The following is a 17,927-nucleotide window of genomic DNA, read 5'->3' as shown; positions in this document are numbered from 1 at the left end:
TTTGGATTACAGGTTGAAGATTATTGGGGGAACTGATCTCTGGTTAGTCCAGTTTATAGCTGTTATGTTGTCTTTAAGTTTCTGTCCGAAATGGTACTAGTAATCATATTCGGATAGTTGATGATCGTTAGGTATGGTCACTGATTAAGTAAGTAAGAGTTCTGTGCAGGTTTGGGATTGCACAGATAAGTAAGTAATTTAAAAAGGATTATTATAGGCTTTAGGTAAAGATAAATAAAGAAATAAATTTGTTCGTATGTTTACACTCTGTATTGATTGACATGTACATATAAGGCTTCCGTTTAGGCATATATTTATGCTGCTTTTTTACCATATGTATGTTAACGGACCGGTCTGGAACGTGATGTTACATATAGCGTGTCACTTATTATGTGGGTTGACACGATATGACACAACTCGAATAACCCATCAACTCCAAACCGTATCACTTATTATGCTGGTCGACATAACACGATAAGATATGAATAATCTGTTTACAACACGACATGAATAACCTGTAGGAATATGAACACGGGTCAATTTTGAGTTCGTTGGTTGACACGCGACACGACACAAATTTTTGTCAATCCAAAGTCACGACACAAATTTGAAAACGGGTCGACCCGAACACGAATTTTTCGTATCGTGTTTGTGTCTTGTCAGTAGGTCATGTTGAAAATTATTACTCCTAAATTTATACCTATCAATATTTGAAGGGAAGAAATACATAATGTTAGGAATATTCTTGAATTTTTAAGAATAGGGGGAAGAGGAAAGAGAAAGAGAGAGAAGATAGCAGAAGAGAGAAGAGATTGTCAAACTTTTCATGTTATTTTCCTTGCTCATCAGAGCTTTAATACATTCTAACAAATTCTTAACTGACTCAAGGCTAACTATTCCCTAAGTACCCCACATATTACATATCATAGACTACCAGCACTTATAAGAAAAATGGAAATTAAATGGGCTCATGTCTTTCCTCTAACACTTGTACTGATCCAGATAATTGGGCCTCTTGCTAACCCTCTTAGGCCTAACATTGAGATGGGTTGTAACATCCCCTCCCTGTTGAAATCCGCCTCGTCCCTGAGGTGGCTGGAATATGGGCTGTCCTGGTCAATAGTAGTGACAAGTGTGGTTTTTTCGGTGGTTTGGTGGCGAGCTGGAAAGAGGTCATTAACAGCTGTTGGATGAATGGGATTGGGTTTGAGGTGGATGGCTGTGATTGCAATTGGCGGTGGTGACTCTAATTGAATGTTAGGGTTGCGTTGTTGTGTGTCTGTCAACTCTAAGTCAGCAACAGAGGGCTCTGAGAAGATTACTCCTTTACGAGGAGATGATTGCAAGATTGTGGCTTTCGGTTCTTGTGGATGTGTGGATTGGGTTTTGGAAGGTGAGAGCTCCAAGCTTGGCTCTATTTTCGGTGGAATCTCGGGTAAAAGGGAAGGGTTTTCCCTGACTTCTCGTTTATCTTCCCAGGTTGAATCTTCTAGGGGTAGACCCTCCCACTGGATCAAGAATTGTGGTATTTGGACATCGTTGTGCCAAATGGTCCGAGATGCCACAACAGCCTTGGGTCTATGAATGGGTGAAAATTCTGTCAGTGAATGAGGAAGTTGATGAATTTGAGGTGTTTGGGTGGAATGAAATGGTCGCAGTAAAGCCACATGAAACACTGGGTGTATGCGTGAGGACGCAGGGAGGTCCAATCGGTATGCTACTGGACCTATCCGCTCCATGACTTTAAAGGGCCCGTAGTATCTCAGGCTAAGCTTATGGGATGAACTTCGTTGCACCGACAGCTGTCGATATGGTTGAAGACGTAACAGGACTTGATCTCCAAGCTCAAAGGTAATATATTTCCTTTTTTTGTCTGCGACTGATTTCATATGTTGCTGAGCCCTAATCAGATGAATTTTTACTCTTGCGATGATGTCTGCTCGCGTTGTCATTTCTAAATCTACCGCCTCATTTGATGAAGACCCCAATGTGTATGCTAGCATATTTGGTGGAGGTTTACCGAATATGATGTGGTAAGGGGACATGCTCGTAGAGCTATAAATGGTGTTGTTGTAATGGTATTCGGCTTATGCTAAGTGCTTGACCCAAGACGAGGGAAAGTCATGTGTAAAGGCACGAAGGTAGAGTTGTAAGCTTCTGTTCAACCTCTCTGTGACTCCGTTTGTTTGGGGGTGATATGCGGAACTGAACCTGAGACTGGTTCCTTGTAGTTGAAAGATAGTTCGCCAAAAGTTACTTAGAAAATTGGGGTCACGGTCAGATATAATGGAGTGGGGGATTCCATGTTTCCAATCGTGTTCCAGAAAACTTGTGCTACTTTGTATGCTGTGTACTAAGGCGGTAAAGGAACAAAGTGGGCACCTTTGGAGAAGCGGTCAATCACTACCAGTATGGCAGAGAATCCAGATGAACTAGGCAGGTGGGTAATAAAATCCATTGCCAAGTTTGTCCAAATTTGGTCTGGTGGAGAAATGGATTGAAGCAATCGCAATGGGTAATGATTGGGTGGCCTAATCTTTTGACAGATTTCACAATTTTGCACAAAATTCTTAACATTTTTTCTGATTGATTTCCAGGTAAAATTCTGGCTGATTCGTGTTAGTGTACCTATGACTCCTGAGTGTCCACCTTGTACCGAGGAGTGCGATCCTGCAGTAGATGAGGAATCAACTATGACTCAGCTGGTAAGAAGAGTCGTCGATGATGATACAATAAGTTGTCCTTAAAACGCCACTGAGGTAGTGCTGCGAGGTTGTTATTGAGGGTCTGGAAAATAGAGGAAGCATATGGATCTCTCTTCAGTTCATCCCGTAATATCTCTCTGTAATCACTGATAGGTACTGTGAAAGCTACCAATAGGGGACAATTTGCATTTGATTGATTATTGGGGTGGCGGGATAAGGCATCAGCCACCTTGTTGGTCCTGCCTGACTTGTGAATTATAGTATAGTTGAATCCCAACAACTTTGAGAGGAATTGTTGTTGTTCAGGTGTCTGAATCACCTGATTCATCATGTTATGGAGGCTCTGGTGGTCGGTGCAAATGGTAAAGGGAACCCCCAGAAGATATTGACGCCATTTACCCCTCATGGTTGGGGATAATTTGCGGCTGTAAAATGCGATGGGGTGGTGGCCCTTCTGCAATAACACAACACTTATGCCCACACCCGAGGCATCAGTTTCAATGGTAAAAGGTTCCTTGAAGTTAGGAAGGACCAGAGTTGGAGTTGAAGTGAGCTGTGTCTTTAGTTTCTGAAAGGCTGTCGCTGTTTCCTCAGACCAATGATTCCCTCTTTTGTGAGTAAATCCGTCAGAGGGCTAGCTATTTGGGAAACTCAATCTTAATTTGACGGAATCTGTGTGTGTCTGATCCTGAATTATTATTGTGATTGTGTGGTCCAGCCCCTAAGATACTCGTGGAAGAGATGCTTCCCGAGTTTTGTTGTTGAAGAGCCAGAAGACACGTGAGAGTTTCTTGTACTTGTGATTGGGATTCTTGAAGGTTTAAGAATTGTTGTTCACGGATTGATTTAGAAATCTCCAAACGATGTTGCAATTCATCAGTGCGTTGATTGACTTCCATTTGCAGATTATCCATATGATTTGTAACATCTTTTAATCGAGTGTTTTTTGCCATGAATTTTGGGAGGGAATTGAGTGCAATGAAAGCACCAAATTGTTAGGAATATTCTTGAATTTTTAAGAATAGGGAGAAGAGGAAAGAGAAAGAGAGAGAAAATAGCAGAAGAGAGAAGAGATTGTCAAACTTTTCATGTCATTTTCCTTACTCATCAAAGCTTTAATACATTCTGACAAATTCTTAACTGACTCAAGGCTAACTATTACCTGAGTACCCCACATATTACATATCATAGACTACCAACACTTATAGGAAAAACGAAAATTAAATTGACTCATGTCTTTTCTCTAACACTTGTACTGATCCATATAATTGGGCCTCTTGCTAATTTTCTTGGGCCTTACGTTGAGATGGGTTGTAACACGGAAAGAGAATATAAATGATAACAAATGTCTTGGAATCATTTATATTCTCTCACTACGCTAGTAAAGCATTTCCATTATTTTTTAAGGATTGAGGAAGTTACTGTGATTTGTTTTAGGGGGAAAGAATTCTCATGTTATAGGAGAATTATTTCTCCTACTAGTGATACATCAAAATGTGTGCAACAACTTTTTTTTTTTTTTTTTTTTAATGAGAGGTGGGACCCATCGCATCTTGTGTCTATAGTAAGAGAAAGAATTCTCTTACAACATGAGAAAAGAAGTACCCTTTGTTTTATTGTATTTAATAATTGGTAGAGATGATTTGAAGGTATTGAAAATATTTGAAGAAAATGGAAGACTGTGTGCCTTTTTAAAGTGTGGCCAACACTATTATGGCTGCGTATGTTACACTTTTAAATTAAACAAAGTAGAACTAGCGTTACACTTATTAATTAAACAAAATAGAATTACATACGCAGATACGCTACTCCCAGCTTACCCGTTTCCTTTTACATCAAATCCAATAAAATTTAAGTTTTTACATACAAAAAAAATAAAAATAAATAAAATTTAAGTTTTAATATATGTCCTTCGTAAATAAATATGTTGAAAATAAGGGAAAACTTAAAAAATTTCCATATATTTTTGCTTTGAAACATTTATTTTTTATTTTTTTTAATTACTTACTCCCCTATGATTTTTATAATCAAATTCATCCTTAATACCGTTAGAAACTTAAGTAATTTGCCTATTTCTTGAAGAAAATAAAGTGAGAACAAAAAAGAAAAAAGAAAAAAAAATTAAATATAATAAAAACTTATAACACTTACATAAAAGATTAAAAGTAAAAAAAAAAATGAAAATAGAAAAAATAGATCAAATATAACTAAATCAAAAAGAAGAAAATAAATTTGTGATAGAAGTAAAAAAAATCTAAAAGTTAAAAAAATGAAAATAGTCTAAATCAAAAAGAAGAAACAAAAAAAAGTATAAGAAAAAATAAGATCAAATATGTCTAAATCAAAAAAAGAAGAAAATAAACTAAGCACAACACATTGAAGAAAAAAAAGAACTGATGGAAACTTACAAAACTAATTTCTTTTTCTTCTATTTATCATTTGTCTTATTTTTTTCTATTTTTTTTTTGGATACGTTTTTTCTTTTTCTTTTAACAGTGATAGAAAGGACTAAAAGTGAAAAAAAAAAAAAGGACCAAATATACGATGTAGGGGAATTTGATAACCTTCTTTTTCGGATTAGTAGTTTGAGGAATTTGCGGTTCAGATATATATTATGTATTTCATTCTTTTCATGCTTCTGGCAGTTCTATCAAATTCATCATTTCCAACCTCCTTGTCTCCTCTAAGTTATACACCTTCAAGCATGACTACATGACTTTGATGGTCTGTTCCTTATTGTTGTCTTCACTGAGGACACCAGATACCTCACACTGGACAAACTCACCAGTCACCACCTACCTATATGTAAATCATTTTATTTGCTTAAGCTTAAAGAACAATTCCCAACAATTTGTTTCCCATGTTAACCAGTGACAAGATGCTTTCACACTGGATTGTATTTGTAGGTGCCAAATTTAAATAAATACTAATGCAAATTTTTTACTAGATATTAATAATGATTTTTTATTTTTTTCTTTTATCAAACTGAAACTCATTATCTCTTATTAATAAAATATTATATATATATTTAATTTTTTCATCACATAAACTTATAATAAAAAATATAACTATGAATCCAGCTATCCTAAAAAGTTATCTGAACTCAATGAATTCATATACCTTCAATTTGATAAAGGATGAAACGGGATTACGAAAAAGTTCTAAATTTTTTATATAGTATGGACAAAATAAATATGTATAATAAGAATATTTTGACATAATACCCTAATTAAATTAATAATATCATAAAATATTTTACGCGAATTTTATAATTTTTAAAATCAGTATATCTGTATATGTATAATAACTTAGGGTTTAATTTTTAAAATCAGTGTGTAAGAGATAATGTTATCTCCTACATATCATAAAAGTGTACGAGACTCATTTTTTTTTCTCCATTCTCTTCACATTACCTCACATAAGCCCCGTACATTTTTATGTGTATGTAAAAAATAATTTTATCTCCTACAATTTAAGAAACATCAAAAAAAGTCAGAAAACGCTTGCTAATGGATTTAAGGAAAAAGAACTACACTCTTATTTAATAGTTATTGCTTTCGGTTACTAATAAACATTTGATCCTACAATGATTATCAGAGTCAAGGTAAAGATAACTAGCTTTTGCGATATTGGAAAACTTTGATTTAACACAAATGAAGCCTGAAAAACCACTCGCTAGGAACCACTGCTATATCTACTAGGCTCTCTCAAAGAACCTGTACTAACATCACAATTACTTACTGCTTTCCAATTATACAGATTAAATCCTCCTCCTATTATCAACTCGTGTTTTCTTTGATGCAGATCCAGCTGGTAGATGCTCGCTGCTAGACCGAATCTGGATGAGAAGAAATTCTGTCAAAGTTCAACACTATACGAAGACTCCAAAAACATATTATGCAGTAGTATACTATACATCACCTTATCAAGCTTATCCCGTACAAACCTCACAGTTTGATTCATGGAATGCGAAGCAAAATAATCCTGTTTATAGAACATGTTAGTATGAGGTAATAGATAAAAAGCAAGTATTCCTTTCGCTTTGCACATAACATCCAAGTAAGAGCAAGATTAATATATCTAATAACGGGAAAGTATAATATCAGATCCACAAATCCAGGTACCAACAGATTGCAACAAAAACTACTACTGTGAAAAAAGAATTTACATCAGAGATATGAAGATAGCTGAACATTTAAAACATACTACTGAACATAGGTTTCTTCCAATTGGTCCTCAGAGACTAGGTTAATAACGACAAGAAACTCGATTTACTTAAAATTGCCCTGGCAAATATTCCAGCAACATTAAAAACCAAGGAAAAAATTCGTTCATTTCCCCACCCAAAATGTTTCCTTCAATTCAAAAGTGAGAGTAAGTAGAACAGAGTAAATTTTTTAATATGTGCATGACAAAGAAGCAACAAACCTCATTAGAGGAAACCGTTCTTATTGGAAGATTACCACTGCGTGACCTTCCTTCGAATTCTACATCCCTGCAGTGAGAAAAGAGAATCACCTATTCACGTTGCCTTAAACAGGAAGCACGGGATTGCAGAGTGCAGACAGAAAATAAATTACCTTTCATTAGGATCTAAATGTTCTGATACGCAACTAGTCATTGAGGCAATCAGAGGTCCGGAGCTTGAGGCTGTAGTCTCTTTGGATCTTCTAGCTGATATCATGAGGAACACATGGATAAGTAGATAATGATAAAAATGCCTTTATAGCAATTCATATAATAAGCATTTGTGTATCCTTTATAATATAAAAAGGCAACCCTGTGCTATAAAACTCCTACTCTGGGCAGGGTTTATAACATGCAGCCTTACTTATATTTGCACGAGTCTGATTACATGAGTCCAACATGTGTCCTATATAATATGCCTAAGTTTGAAATGCAACCATTGCAGGCTTTAACTTACGGTTCAATCGCGCTAAAACCTCCCTTCTTCTTCCCTCTAATTTATCCTTTGTGTCGGAGAGGCTCTCGAAATGGGGAGCATATGAAACCTGCAGTCGATTCCCGAGGAAAACAAAATCATCCAATTTTCTTTTCGCAAACCTGAAATGATAGATGGAAATAAGATGCTCCCTCAACTCAATCATCTCAACATAACATACCCTACACTCAAATTTATAATATAACTATTTCATCTGGCAAGGGAAAAAAACAGAACGGAACCTGGCACTGCTGAAAAGGCGGAATTTGATCCAATAGACATCAGTGAATGGCTCACAATCCTCTGCATCCATTGGCTTACACCTGGAAACAGAAAAAGGATTCAAATAAAAAACATGAATGAAAGAAGCAGTTTTTGCAAAGTGAGGAAACAAAATTACTCTTCAACTTCTCCATGAGATGAAAACAGTTGCAGCAAATCATCCCCACAACCTAATGCTGGAACGTTCTTCACAGTCAAATATCTGCACCCTCCAAACCAAAGAATACAATAAGCTTCCAACTGTTCAGAGAATGAAAAGGAAAAAAAAAAAAAAAAAAAATATATATATATATATATATATATATATATATATATATATATATATAAGAAAGAAAGAATTTTATGGGTAAATGAAAAGAAGGGTATTTTAATAGAAAGTGACCTGGATTCATCGCAGACAGTGTAGACGCGAACCGCTGGGGGCTCATCTTTGTAACGAGGCATCTAAGGATGATTGGTTCAAAGGGAAAATAACAATCAGTTATTCAGTTTCATCATTAATTTGCAATTGCTTTTGACATGGTACATGATTCAAGATTTCAAGTAAGAAGAAGGACCTTCAGTTACATGCATTTTGGCTTATAAAATGCCATGTAAAGGTCACTTTAGAATTATTAAGGTTTAAAACTTTCAATATCAATATTTATTAGAGCTGATGCATGATAAGTAGGTGTAGAAATCAGTACTTACAATTACCCATATCAAAAGGCCCACACATATCGCAAAAGGAAAAAATTACACATGGATCATGGAATACAAAGAAGTCATAATCCAGAATCTTGCATTCCCTCCTTTTTCAGAGGAAAGATGCCATAATCATGTCTGCGTCAAATATAAGGCTAAAGGTGTATGGTAAGTAGGTGAAGAAATCAGTACTTACCATTACCCATAACATAAGGCCCACACATATCGCACAAGAACAAGAATTACATATGTAACAACAAGAAGTCATAATCCAGAATCTTGCATTCCCTCCTTTTTCGGAGGAAAGAGGCCATAATCATGTCTGTGGCAAATATAAGGCTAAAGGTGGACAGTATTTTAAGTACAATATTTAAAGTAGTACTTGTGTAAGAATACAGGCAAAGAAAATTATAGCAAGAAACATTATAAACAGTGAACCAGCAAAGACAAACATATTCTAATAAAAAAAGCGTTAAGTCCAACAAACAAGGAAGAGATACCCCATTCTAATTTCATTATTTCATGGCAAAATGAAGGAGAAAACTTACTATTTACAAACAACTGCAGCTGATTTGCTGCATTAATTTGATACTGAAATTAAGTCTCATCCAAGAAAACAGGAAACACAGAATTACCATTGTTGACCCCCAACATTGTCTCAGGATATGAGCTTGCGTAACTCAAATTATGTTGCTCTATTAAGAATGTTATGGAGCTACCAATAAATATCTACAGGAAAAAATTATTAATTAACATCAAATTTTAAATTATGAAAAGCTTGTTCAAAATGGTCCGCGATAATAGGCCAATTTTGAAGCTGTAAATTGTTTGGTAAAGATAAAAGATAAAACTGTATATCTGAACACACACACACATAGATAGGAAGGAGAAAATAAAAGGAAGGTCCTCCAAAACAAACAACAAAGCTGAGGGTAAAAAATCATAACCCAAGGATAAAATAGATAAGGAAGCCACCACAAATGCCCCAAAACTCTCTTTGGAAACTCACTCCGCACAACACACACAACAAAAGGGATAAGCTAATATTAAGATAAACAAAAAAGCACCACCACCTTTGTGTTCAACAAAGAAGACAATCCAAAAGCCTCAAAAGAACCTAATTAAGCCTTCTAATTCCTTTCGGCCCTCCATAATTTACTGTTGTTGTGTTGCTAATCTTTGAAGCTCTCTAACTCCATTGAACCAAGAAGTGATTGTGGATCACGCAAATCACTTGCATCGCTTCAAGACCTCATAGAATAACTTCCACGTCCAATGCCCTCAAATGTTGGCCAAAAGGTTTCAGCTTTTCAACATATAGACAAGGCAGAATTCCTTTTTCACAACCAGTATTAATAGAATGACCCCCTACAAGACTATTCTTGTCCTCTATGGCAGGTAGACAGCCTAAACTTAAAGTATTGCTAACCCCAACACTTTGTTGTTGAAAAAGCTCCTTCACTCCTTGTAAATCACCATCAAGGTCAACACACACTTCCTGAATTCTTAAACCATCTGGAAGTAGACCTTCATCATCTTCATAATTAATCTTGCCTTTTCTGGAATCTTCGAAGCCTAAACAAACAGTTTTTTCAGCCTCAGCACTTTTTTGTTGAAAAATCTCCTTCACTCCCTATAAGTTACCATCAATGTCAAAACACCCTGTCTGAACATTCTGTCAATCATATTCTGCAATTAATTCATCTATCTAGACCTTCTTCATCTCCATAAAAGGAATCAAAATCATCTTGATCACACAAAACTTCTACCATAATATATTAAAAAATATACAATGCAAAGGATTTGAAAGAGAAACAATTCCAAGGTTCAGTAACTTCCATTTCCAGAAACTTAGATTGTATCTTAATTCTTCACCAACAGACAAGCAACAAGAGACACAAGACTGATAATCACCAGCTTTTAAGATAATAAATTGTACATCAACAGTTGAAAGATGAATAGAGAGATGAACAAGTTACAAAAAAAGGACAAGAAAAACATTCAAATCACATCATCAATAGTTTCAAGCCTTTCAGATTATTAAAATCAACAATATTATGTCACCTGATTAATATCATCAATATCTCCATAAATTCAAGTCAAAGTTAGAGATATCACATTAAAAATAAATTATAGAAAATAAAAGGCACCTAAATACAATAAATTAGAGCAAAAGGCACCAGGTGATTATTTTCCACAGCATTCGTAAATTCCCACCAAAACTCATCATTTCTCATAACTTCACAATTCTCGATAAATTGGAATCAAATGGTCAAAAGAATTAGAGAACATTACATACCGCAATTCTTCTGGTTTGTCTCTGTTGGTGGTGTTTTCATGCTTACACCACATTCACTTGGGAGTGACAGCGACTCTCTGTATGCATAGCTGCCATGAGCGGATAATAAATAATAATCATAAGAATATCTGCCATTTAATTGAAATCAAAATCGCGTCCAGAGGCGATGACGAAGAAGGAACGGTTTCTAATAATTTGTGGTCAAAAGAATCCTAAGAACATTACATACCTTAAACAGTTGAAATCAAAATCAAAGGAAGGAACGGTTTCTGATTCGGACCGGAGACGTAGACGACGAGCAGAGATGAGGCGAGAGCGAGAGCGAGAGGCGACGGAGAAGATGAAGAAGAAAAGGAGTAGCAGCGCCGTCCAGCGTGAAGACAGAACATAGGCTTCTAATCCAATAATTTTTATTAATTTTTTTTTCTTTTATTTTTAAATTGTAATTTTTTTTTTATTTTTACAAAACGTGTTCAAATAAGTTGACCTTGTGTCGGATTCGGTCAAAATCGTGTGTCCCTCTAATCAACGTGTCTTAAAAAATTAACCGTGTGTCGAACACGTGTCAATGTCCGCCACGCTTTTTTCCCGAAAAAGGTTGCGTCTGTGCTTCAGATGACTTCTTACCCACTACTTGCTAACATGTATCCCTTAGCTTGTATGATTTTAAATTTATCAGTTAAATTTATGGATTCACTTTTCTATCATTAAAGTAAATAATTTATCTATATTAAATAAATGACATTATTTTGAGTCAGAAATTAAGATATTTTTATAATTATAATTTATTTTAAGATTATAATAATTTTTTTATTATAATTTTTTAATTTTTCAATACAAAATAATTGAAACGAATGTAGATAATGTATCTACATTTAATATAAAACATTAGGGTTTAAACATTCAATATAGAAACCTAAACCCTAAACATTACAGCCTAAATATATTATAGTTACAATATGTGTTGTTTAATTACGATAAAAATATTCTCATTATATAAAATTTAAAAAATGTCTTTAATATGTAAAATACTAAATTATAAATTAAATATAAAACATCACTAATTAAATAAAAAAATGGTGCGAGAAAAAAATGCAAGTAAAAAAAATAAATTACACGCTTCAAAATTAGATATCAATTTATATACTATGCAGCGAGAAGGGGTTGATCCAGTTCGCCATGAGGAGCCAGAAAACGGTGGCGTTTTAGAAAATGGTACCATTGACCTACTGGCACCAGTAAAGTCACCAAGAAGAAGATGCAGAATACCAGGGGGAGGATCCCTCCAAAAGTGATACGTAATGTAATCATCCGTATCCAACATGTTATTCGCCAACCAATCTGCACAGACATTTCCTTCCCTATAAGAATGCATCAGAGTAACTGACCAGCTTCTGTTGATCCATGTCCGTATACGAGTAATCAGATGACACTCACGGACTATGATGCACGAACACGGACACGGGACACGACACGACACGCCGACACGTTAATTCTAAAAAATGTCATATTTGGAGACGTTGGGACATGTTTTGATATTAAATAAAATTTTTAATATATATAATATGATTTATATTTAATACATATAAGAATTCATAATAAGTCATATAACCAATTAAATATTTAAATTTCATACATAAATATAAATATAAATAATTTTTCGTAGTTTGTTAATTTTTAATGTCAAATTTTATAACAGAAAAAAATTAATTTATAAATTATTTCTTTTATATTTAGTTCACAAAATAAAATTAAGATTAAAAAAAAAAAAAAAAAAAACGTGTCCGAGTGTGTCCCCAAATGTTGATCGCGTGTCCCCAAATATTGACCGCGTGTCGGAACGTGTCGGAGAGTTGACCGCGTGTCCCCAAATTTTGACCGCGTGTCCGAGCGTGTCCGTGTCGGACACGTGTCCGTGTAACGGAGCTCACGGGCTGCTGCACCCGACCTGGTGAGCACAGTGATCACACTAGATGAATCACTCTCAATAATGATATTGTGATAACCGTCATTCCAAGCTAGCTCCAAACTCCGAAGAACACCCTAAAGTTCAGCTTTGAACGAAGAACAATATCCCAATTTATAAGAAAAACCCCCCAGCCACCTACCTTGCGAATTACGTATCAAACCCCCACAAGCAGCTAGACCAGGGTTACCTCTAGCAGTACCATCGATATTAATCTTTACATAGCCAACTCTAGGGAACTGCCAACTGATATCCATCTGCATTGAAATCTTTGCTGGCAATCTATCACGAGCATTGACCGAAGCAATTTGAATATTACTCACTAAGCTACAAATAATACCTTTTCTGACGTTCAAACTAGGAATAGTAGAACCATGCACCAATTCATTTCTCCACTTCCAGTTTCTCCAACAAATAACAAAAAACAAAGTCATCCAACCATTCTCAATCCTATTCCTGTCCATATCAATATTAAACGCTATCCAATGATCAGCATCTCCAAAGAAGAAATTATCGATCTTATCATAAGGCACAAAGTAAGACCAAATTGATTTAGCCTCATGACATTCCCGAATAGCATGTAACAAAGTTTCACCCTCCTCACAGTAAATAGGACAAAAATCACTGCCACTCCCCCACAGAGCAGTCCTACTTCTAGTTAGGAGCTTTTTGTGAAAGACTTTCCACATAAACAACTTTATCCTCTGTGGCCCGCTCCAATCCCACACCCGCTGCCATCTATCAGCAACGATAACAGAAGTTGAATCCTAACCAACAAGCACCTTATAAATTTCCTTCACTGATATAGTGTTCCCACCATCTAGATCCCAATGCTTACTATCAGGACCATCATCTGCAACTGGTGTTAATGTCCCACGAAAAATATCAATAATACTACTCGGAAACCAATGGACTAGAGAATCGAAATTCCATTCTCCATTTGGATTGACCATATCAGCTACACACATATCACAGTTAAAATTTGAAATCGAGTTATGGCTAGCTCGTGAAGAGGCTGATCCAATGAAAGCCAGTTGTCCTTCCAAAAAGAAATAGTCTTACCATCTCCAACCTCCCATCTAAGTCTCCCCTCCATCATCCTCCAAATGCGACACATATTCCTCCACAAAGAAGAGTCACCATTACAAACCACAAAACCATCAGCTCTCCTACTCCTCGATTCAAAACCTGGACCCAAAGGTGATCAGGATTATTAGAAAAACTCCAAACTCTTTTAGCAATCATGGCATCATTCATAACCTCCAACCGTTTAAGACCAAGACCCCCAATATCCTTAGACCTTGTTATGGTACTCCAATTAATAAGATGATTAGCTCTTCTACCATCCTTATCACCCCAAATAAAACTTCTCTGCATTTTCTCAATATCATTACAAACAGACACTGGGATCTTGCAACTTTGCATTTGAAAATAAGGCATTGAAGCCACCACCGACTGAGACAAAGTGATTCTACCAGCCTGCGAAAGAGTTTGTTGATTCCAACCATTCATCTTATCTCTAATTTTGTCGATGATCCCTGCATATAACTCCTTAGAAGCTCTACCATGCTGCATCATAGAACCTAAGTATCTATCCATGTTTCTCACACGCTTGAAGCCACTTTTCTGAGTGATTCTTGAAATGACATCCTCACTAGAGTTTCTGGAAAAATAAATACTTGTTTTATCAACACTAAGCTTCTGACTAGAAACTTCCTCTAATAAGTGAAGGCATTTCAATAAGAGGTCAATTTGCTCTTCCTTAGCCTCCATAAAGATCATCAGATCATCTGCAAATGCAATATGAGATATTCGAGGTCCACCATTACCAACCCGAATCGATTTCCAAAGACCACCCAGCACAGCCGTATTAATAATGAGTTAACTTTTCCAATGCAATAACAAAGAGATATGGAGATAGAGGATCACCCTGCCGAATACCTCGAGAAGGGCTAAAATTCTCAGTTTTCCCACCATTCCACAAGACTTTGATCTTGGTTGTTTGAACACACTGCATAATTAGGTTAATGAACGACATGGGAAATTGAATCTCCTCCAAAGTCTTACGTAAAAATTTCCAAGAAACCCTATCATAAGCTTTAACTAAATCTATCTTCACCTCCATAAAAGCTTTTCTGCCTTTCATTTTATGCATTGAATGGATCAGCTCCTGGACAATCACAATATTGTCTTGTATTTGTCTTCCCGGGACAAAACTAACCTGAGATGGAGATATTAGCTTATCCATAACTGGTTTCAACCGATGAACAATAACCCTAGACAGAATCTTATATAAAACTGGGCAAAGAGAAATTGGCCTGAACTGAGAGATACATTCTGGCCTCTTAACTTTAGGGATCAGAACCAAAAGGGTGTTATTAAGCTCCTCTACCCGATTAGGGTTTAACCACAAATCATTGGCAGCTTTATAAACCTGTCCCTTCACATTGCTCCATTGTCTTTGGAAAAAAATTACAGGGAAGCCATCTAATCCCGGAGCCTTAAAAGCATTCATGCCATTCAATAACCTAGTGACCTCAGCCATACTAGGAACTTTGATTATATCTTCCTTAAGTTCACTAGTTGAAGACGTCCAGGAATTCGCAGACGAAAGCCATCTATGATCTTCAATTTCTTCTGTAAACAGATTTTTATAAGAACTGCAATCATTCTCCTTTAACTCATCAGCATTTTCAATCCATTGATTATTCTCGTTTCGCAGCCTGGAGATTTTATTACTGCTTCTTCTGATAACAGTCTTCAAATGGTAGAACTTCGTATTTTTATCTACATCAACAATCCAATTATGCATAGATTTTTGAAACCACAGCATTTCTTCCTCCTCAAGCACTCGGTCAAGACTGTTCTGCAAGCTATTCTCCAACTCTTGAAGGTTCAGGCTATCCGCGTAAGATCTCTTTAATTGGACTGAAGCAATGTCTTTAACTAAAATATTCTTCCTCCTGCCTATATTCACATACACCTCCTTGTTCCACTTTTTAAGATGCGGGACGAAACCATTGATCATCTGATTAAAATCAATCGTTTTATCCCACTTATCCTGCATCAGATCATTAAAATTGGGATGATCTAACCAAGAGGCAATAAACCTAAATGGTCTATCTTGCCAATTTCTGATTGCAGCAGCTCTTCTTATTCCTTTCCTTGCTCCTCAGCTATAATCCAATCAAGAGTTGAAATTCTGGAGCATTTTTCGGTATTGTCTTCACTAAACTTTATTGCCTTCATGACGTTAAACTTCACCTCCTCTCCATTAACATTCATGGAGAGTTCTCATTTTTTGACATTTATCACTGCATCACCAGTAGCCAAGAACGGTCTACCAAGAATTATGGGAACTTCTTGGACAGCTTCAAAGTCGAAGATGATGAAATCAGCAGGCAAGATGAATTTGTCCACTTGAACTAAGACATTTTCTATTTTGCCCTTTGGTCTGACTATGGATCGATCTGCAAGTTGCAAAGTAATTGTAGTGGACCATGCTGCTTGAATATTGAGGCCAGCATCAAGTTCACACTCTAGCCTACATCACATAGTGCTCTTATAAGATAATTCTTCCTAATGGTGCATGGGATTGTGAACACTCCAGGATCTTTCAACTTAGGTGGAATTTTTGTGAGATATTTGCACGATCTTCAGTTAGAGCTATAGTTTCAAATTCCTCAATTTTTCTTTTCTTTGACAGAACGTCCTTCATAAATTTTGCATATGAAGGCATTTGCTCCAGGGCTTCAACCAATGGTACATTTATGTGAAGCTATTTCATTAAGTCCAAAAATTTGCTGAATTGCTTATCTTCATGTTGTTTCTTTAACCTCTGTGGGAAAGGAGGTTTGATTGGCTCGCTCCTCCTTTTAGATGGTGGAATATAAGATGGTACAACCGTTGGTTTATCAACATCTTGTGTCTCTAATGCATCTTTGGAAGTAATTGCAACAGGTGTTGCTTTCCCACTTTCACTTTTTTGTGATTCATCTTTTTGTTATGCTGATGAATCTGTTGGTTCCATCTGGTCCTCTTCCTTGTCGTTCTTATCAGGGATCTCATCAGCTTTGGTGGTTGGAGGTACTTGCTCATCTTGAGCTTCAGCTTCATGTTTTTCCTCAGGTTGCTTTTCTATTTTACACTTATGGGAATGGACCAAAGGCTCAAGTGGTAGAAGGATCTTCCCATCCTGCAAGTTTATGGCATTGCACTGCTCCTTAGTGTCCTGGAAAGGTTTTTCTGTATCTCTGGGGAGCGCTCCTTGCAGTCTTTGGCTAAGAACATTGGCCAGTTGACCAACCTGTGTCTCGATTTTTCTTATAGAAGCATTATTTTGATTCATGTATTCCTTGGACATGGTCTTTAGGGGCTGAACTCTACCTTCACTTCTATCCCAGTTTTGGTTATTTTGTCATGGGAATGAGGCTCTATTTTGATAGTTCCCTCCACTGCTTCCAGCATTGTTCTGGTTCTTCCAACCTTGGTTGTTATGTCCCTGATACTGGTTATTGCTTTTGTTGTTGTTGTTGTTGTCGTAACCACCTGTATAACATACAGTAGCTAAATCATTACCGTATTCACCAGACTTATGGGGTCTATTACAAATAGAACATTTTAACTGGTTTGGCTCAAGTAAAGTTGTTCAGGTGAGTTGGATGGTTTAGATTGCTCCATGAGTTTCTAGTTTTTTATGGTGTTGTTGAGCAAATCCAACTCTGCAGAGAAGACATCAGCTGTATCCAACACCATAATTCCTGTTTTCTTGAGAGCATTTCTTCGCTCCGAGGGCCATTAAATATGTTTCTTTGATAGTTTTTCCAGTAAACGGATTGTTTCATCATAAGTGAAATCCAAGAGATCTCCACCGCAACTGCATCAACAGTGGCCTTTAATTGAGGTGTCAACCCATGATAGAAAGTTTGAATAAACTCCCAATCTGAAACTCCATGGTTAGGGCATATTCACAACAACTCCTTATATCGCTCCCAAGCTTCATGTAAACTTTCTCCATCAAACATATGAAAAGATGCTATGTCTGCTCTT

The 17,927-nt window shown here is 36.2% G+C and overlaps 1 protein-coding gene and 1 non-coding gene across 4 annotated transcripts; one reads left to right on the top strand and one right to left on the bottom strand.

Annotated features, from left to right (window-relative positions):
- Window positions 1–6,312: 6,312 nt before the first annotated feature.
- Window positions 6,313–11,300, bottom strand: LOC133298341 (uncharacterized). Of its 3 annotated transcripts, XM_061497607.1 has the most exons (11): window positions 11,142–11,300; window positions 10,913–11,001; window positions 9,687–10,246; window positions 8,312–8,373; window positions 8,048–8,131; window positions 7,890–7,970; window positions 7,630–7,769; window positions 7,286–7,379; window positions 7,134–7,200; window positions 6,627–6,689; window positions 6,313–6,543 (listed from the first exon to the last, which is right to left on the bottom strand). In XM_061497607.1, the coding sequence occupies exons 4-11, from the start codon at window positions 8,371–8,373 to the stop codon at window positions 6,466–6,468; spliced, it is 669 nt and encodes a 222-aa protein (XP_061353591.1). In that variant the 5' UTR covers window positions 9,687–10,246; window positions 10,913–11,001; window positions 11,142–11,300; the 3' UTR covers window positions 6,313–6,465. The 3 variants fall into 3 exon arrangements, with proteins under 3 accessions (XP_061353591.1, XP_061353590.1, XP_061353592.1); XM_061497606.1 differs by lacking the exon at window positions 9,687–10,246; XM_061497608.1 differs by lacking the exon at window positions 9,687–10,246 and having other exon boundaries at window positions 10,913–10,989.
- Window positions 11,301–17,825: 6,525 nt separating this feature from the next.
- LOC133298351 (small nucleolar RNA R71) lies at window positions 17,826–17,927 on the top strand. The gene has a single exon (XR_009749787.1). It is a non-coding gene; the product is annotated as a small nucleolar RNA R71 (small nucleolar RNA).

Source organism: Gastrolobium bilobum, unplaced genomic scaffold (assembly GCF_033153095.1).
Source record: "Gastrolobium bilobum isolate Gb01-03AN ecotype WA unplaced genomic scaffold, APGP_CSIRO_Gbil_v1 utg33134, whole genome shotgun sequence".
Classification (NCBI taxonomy): Eukaryota; Viridiplantae; Streptophyta; class Magnoliopsida; order Fabales; family Fabaceae; genus Gastrolobium; species Gastrolobium bilobum.
The sequence above is the reverse complement of the archived record's forward strand: the minus strand, read 5'-3'. Positions and strand labels throughout refer to the sequence as shown.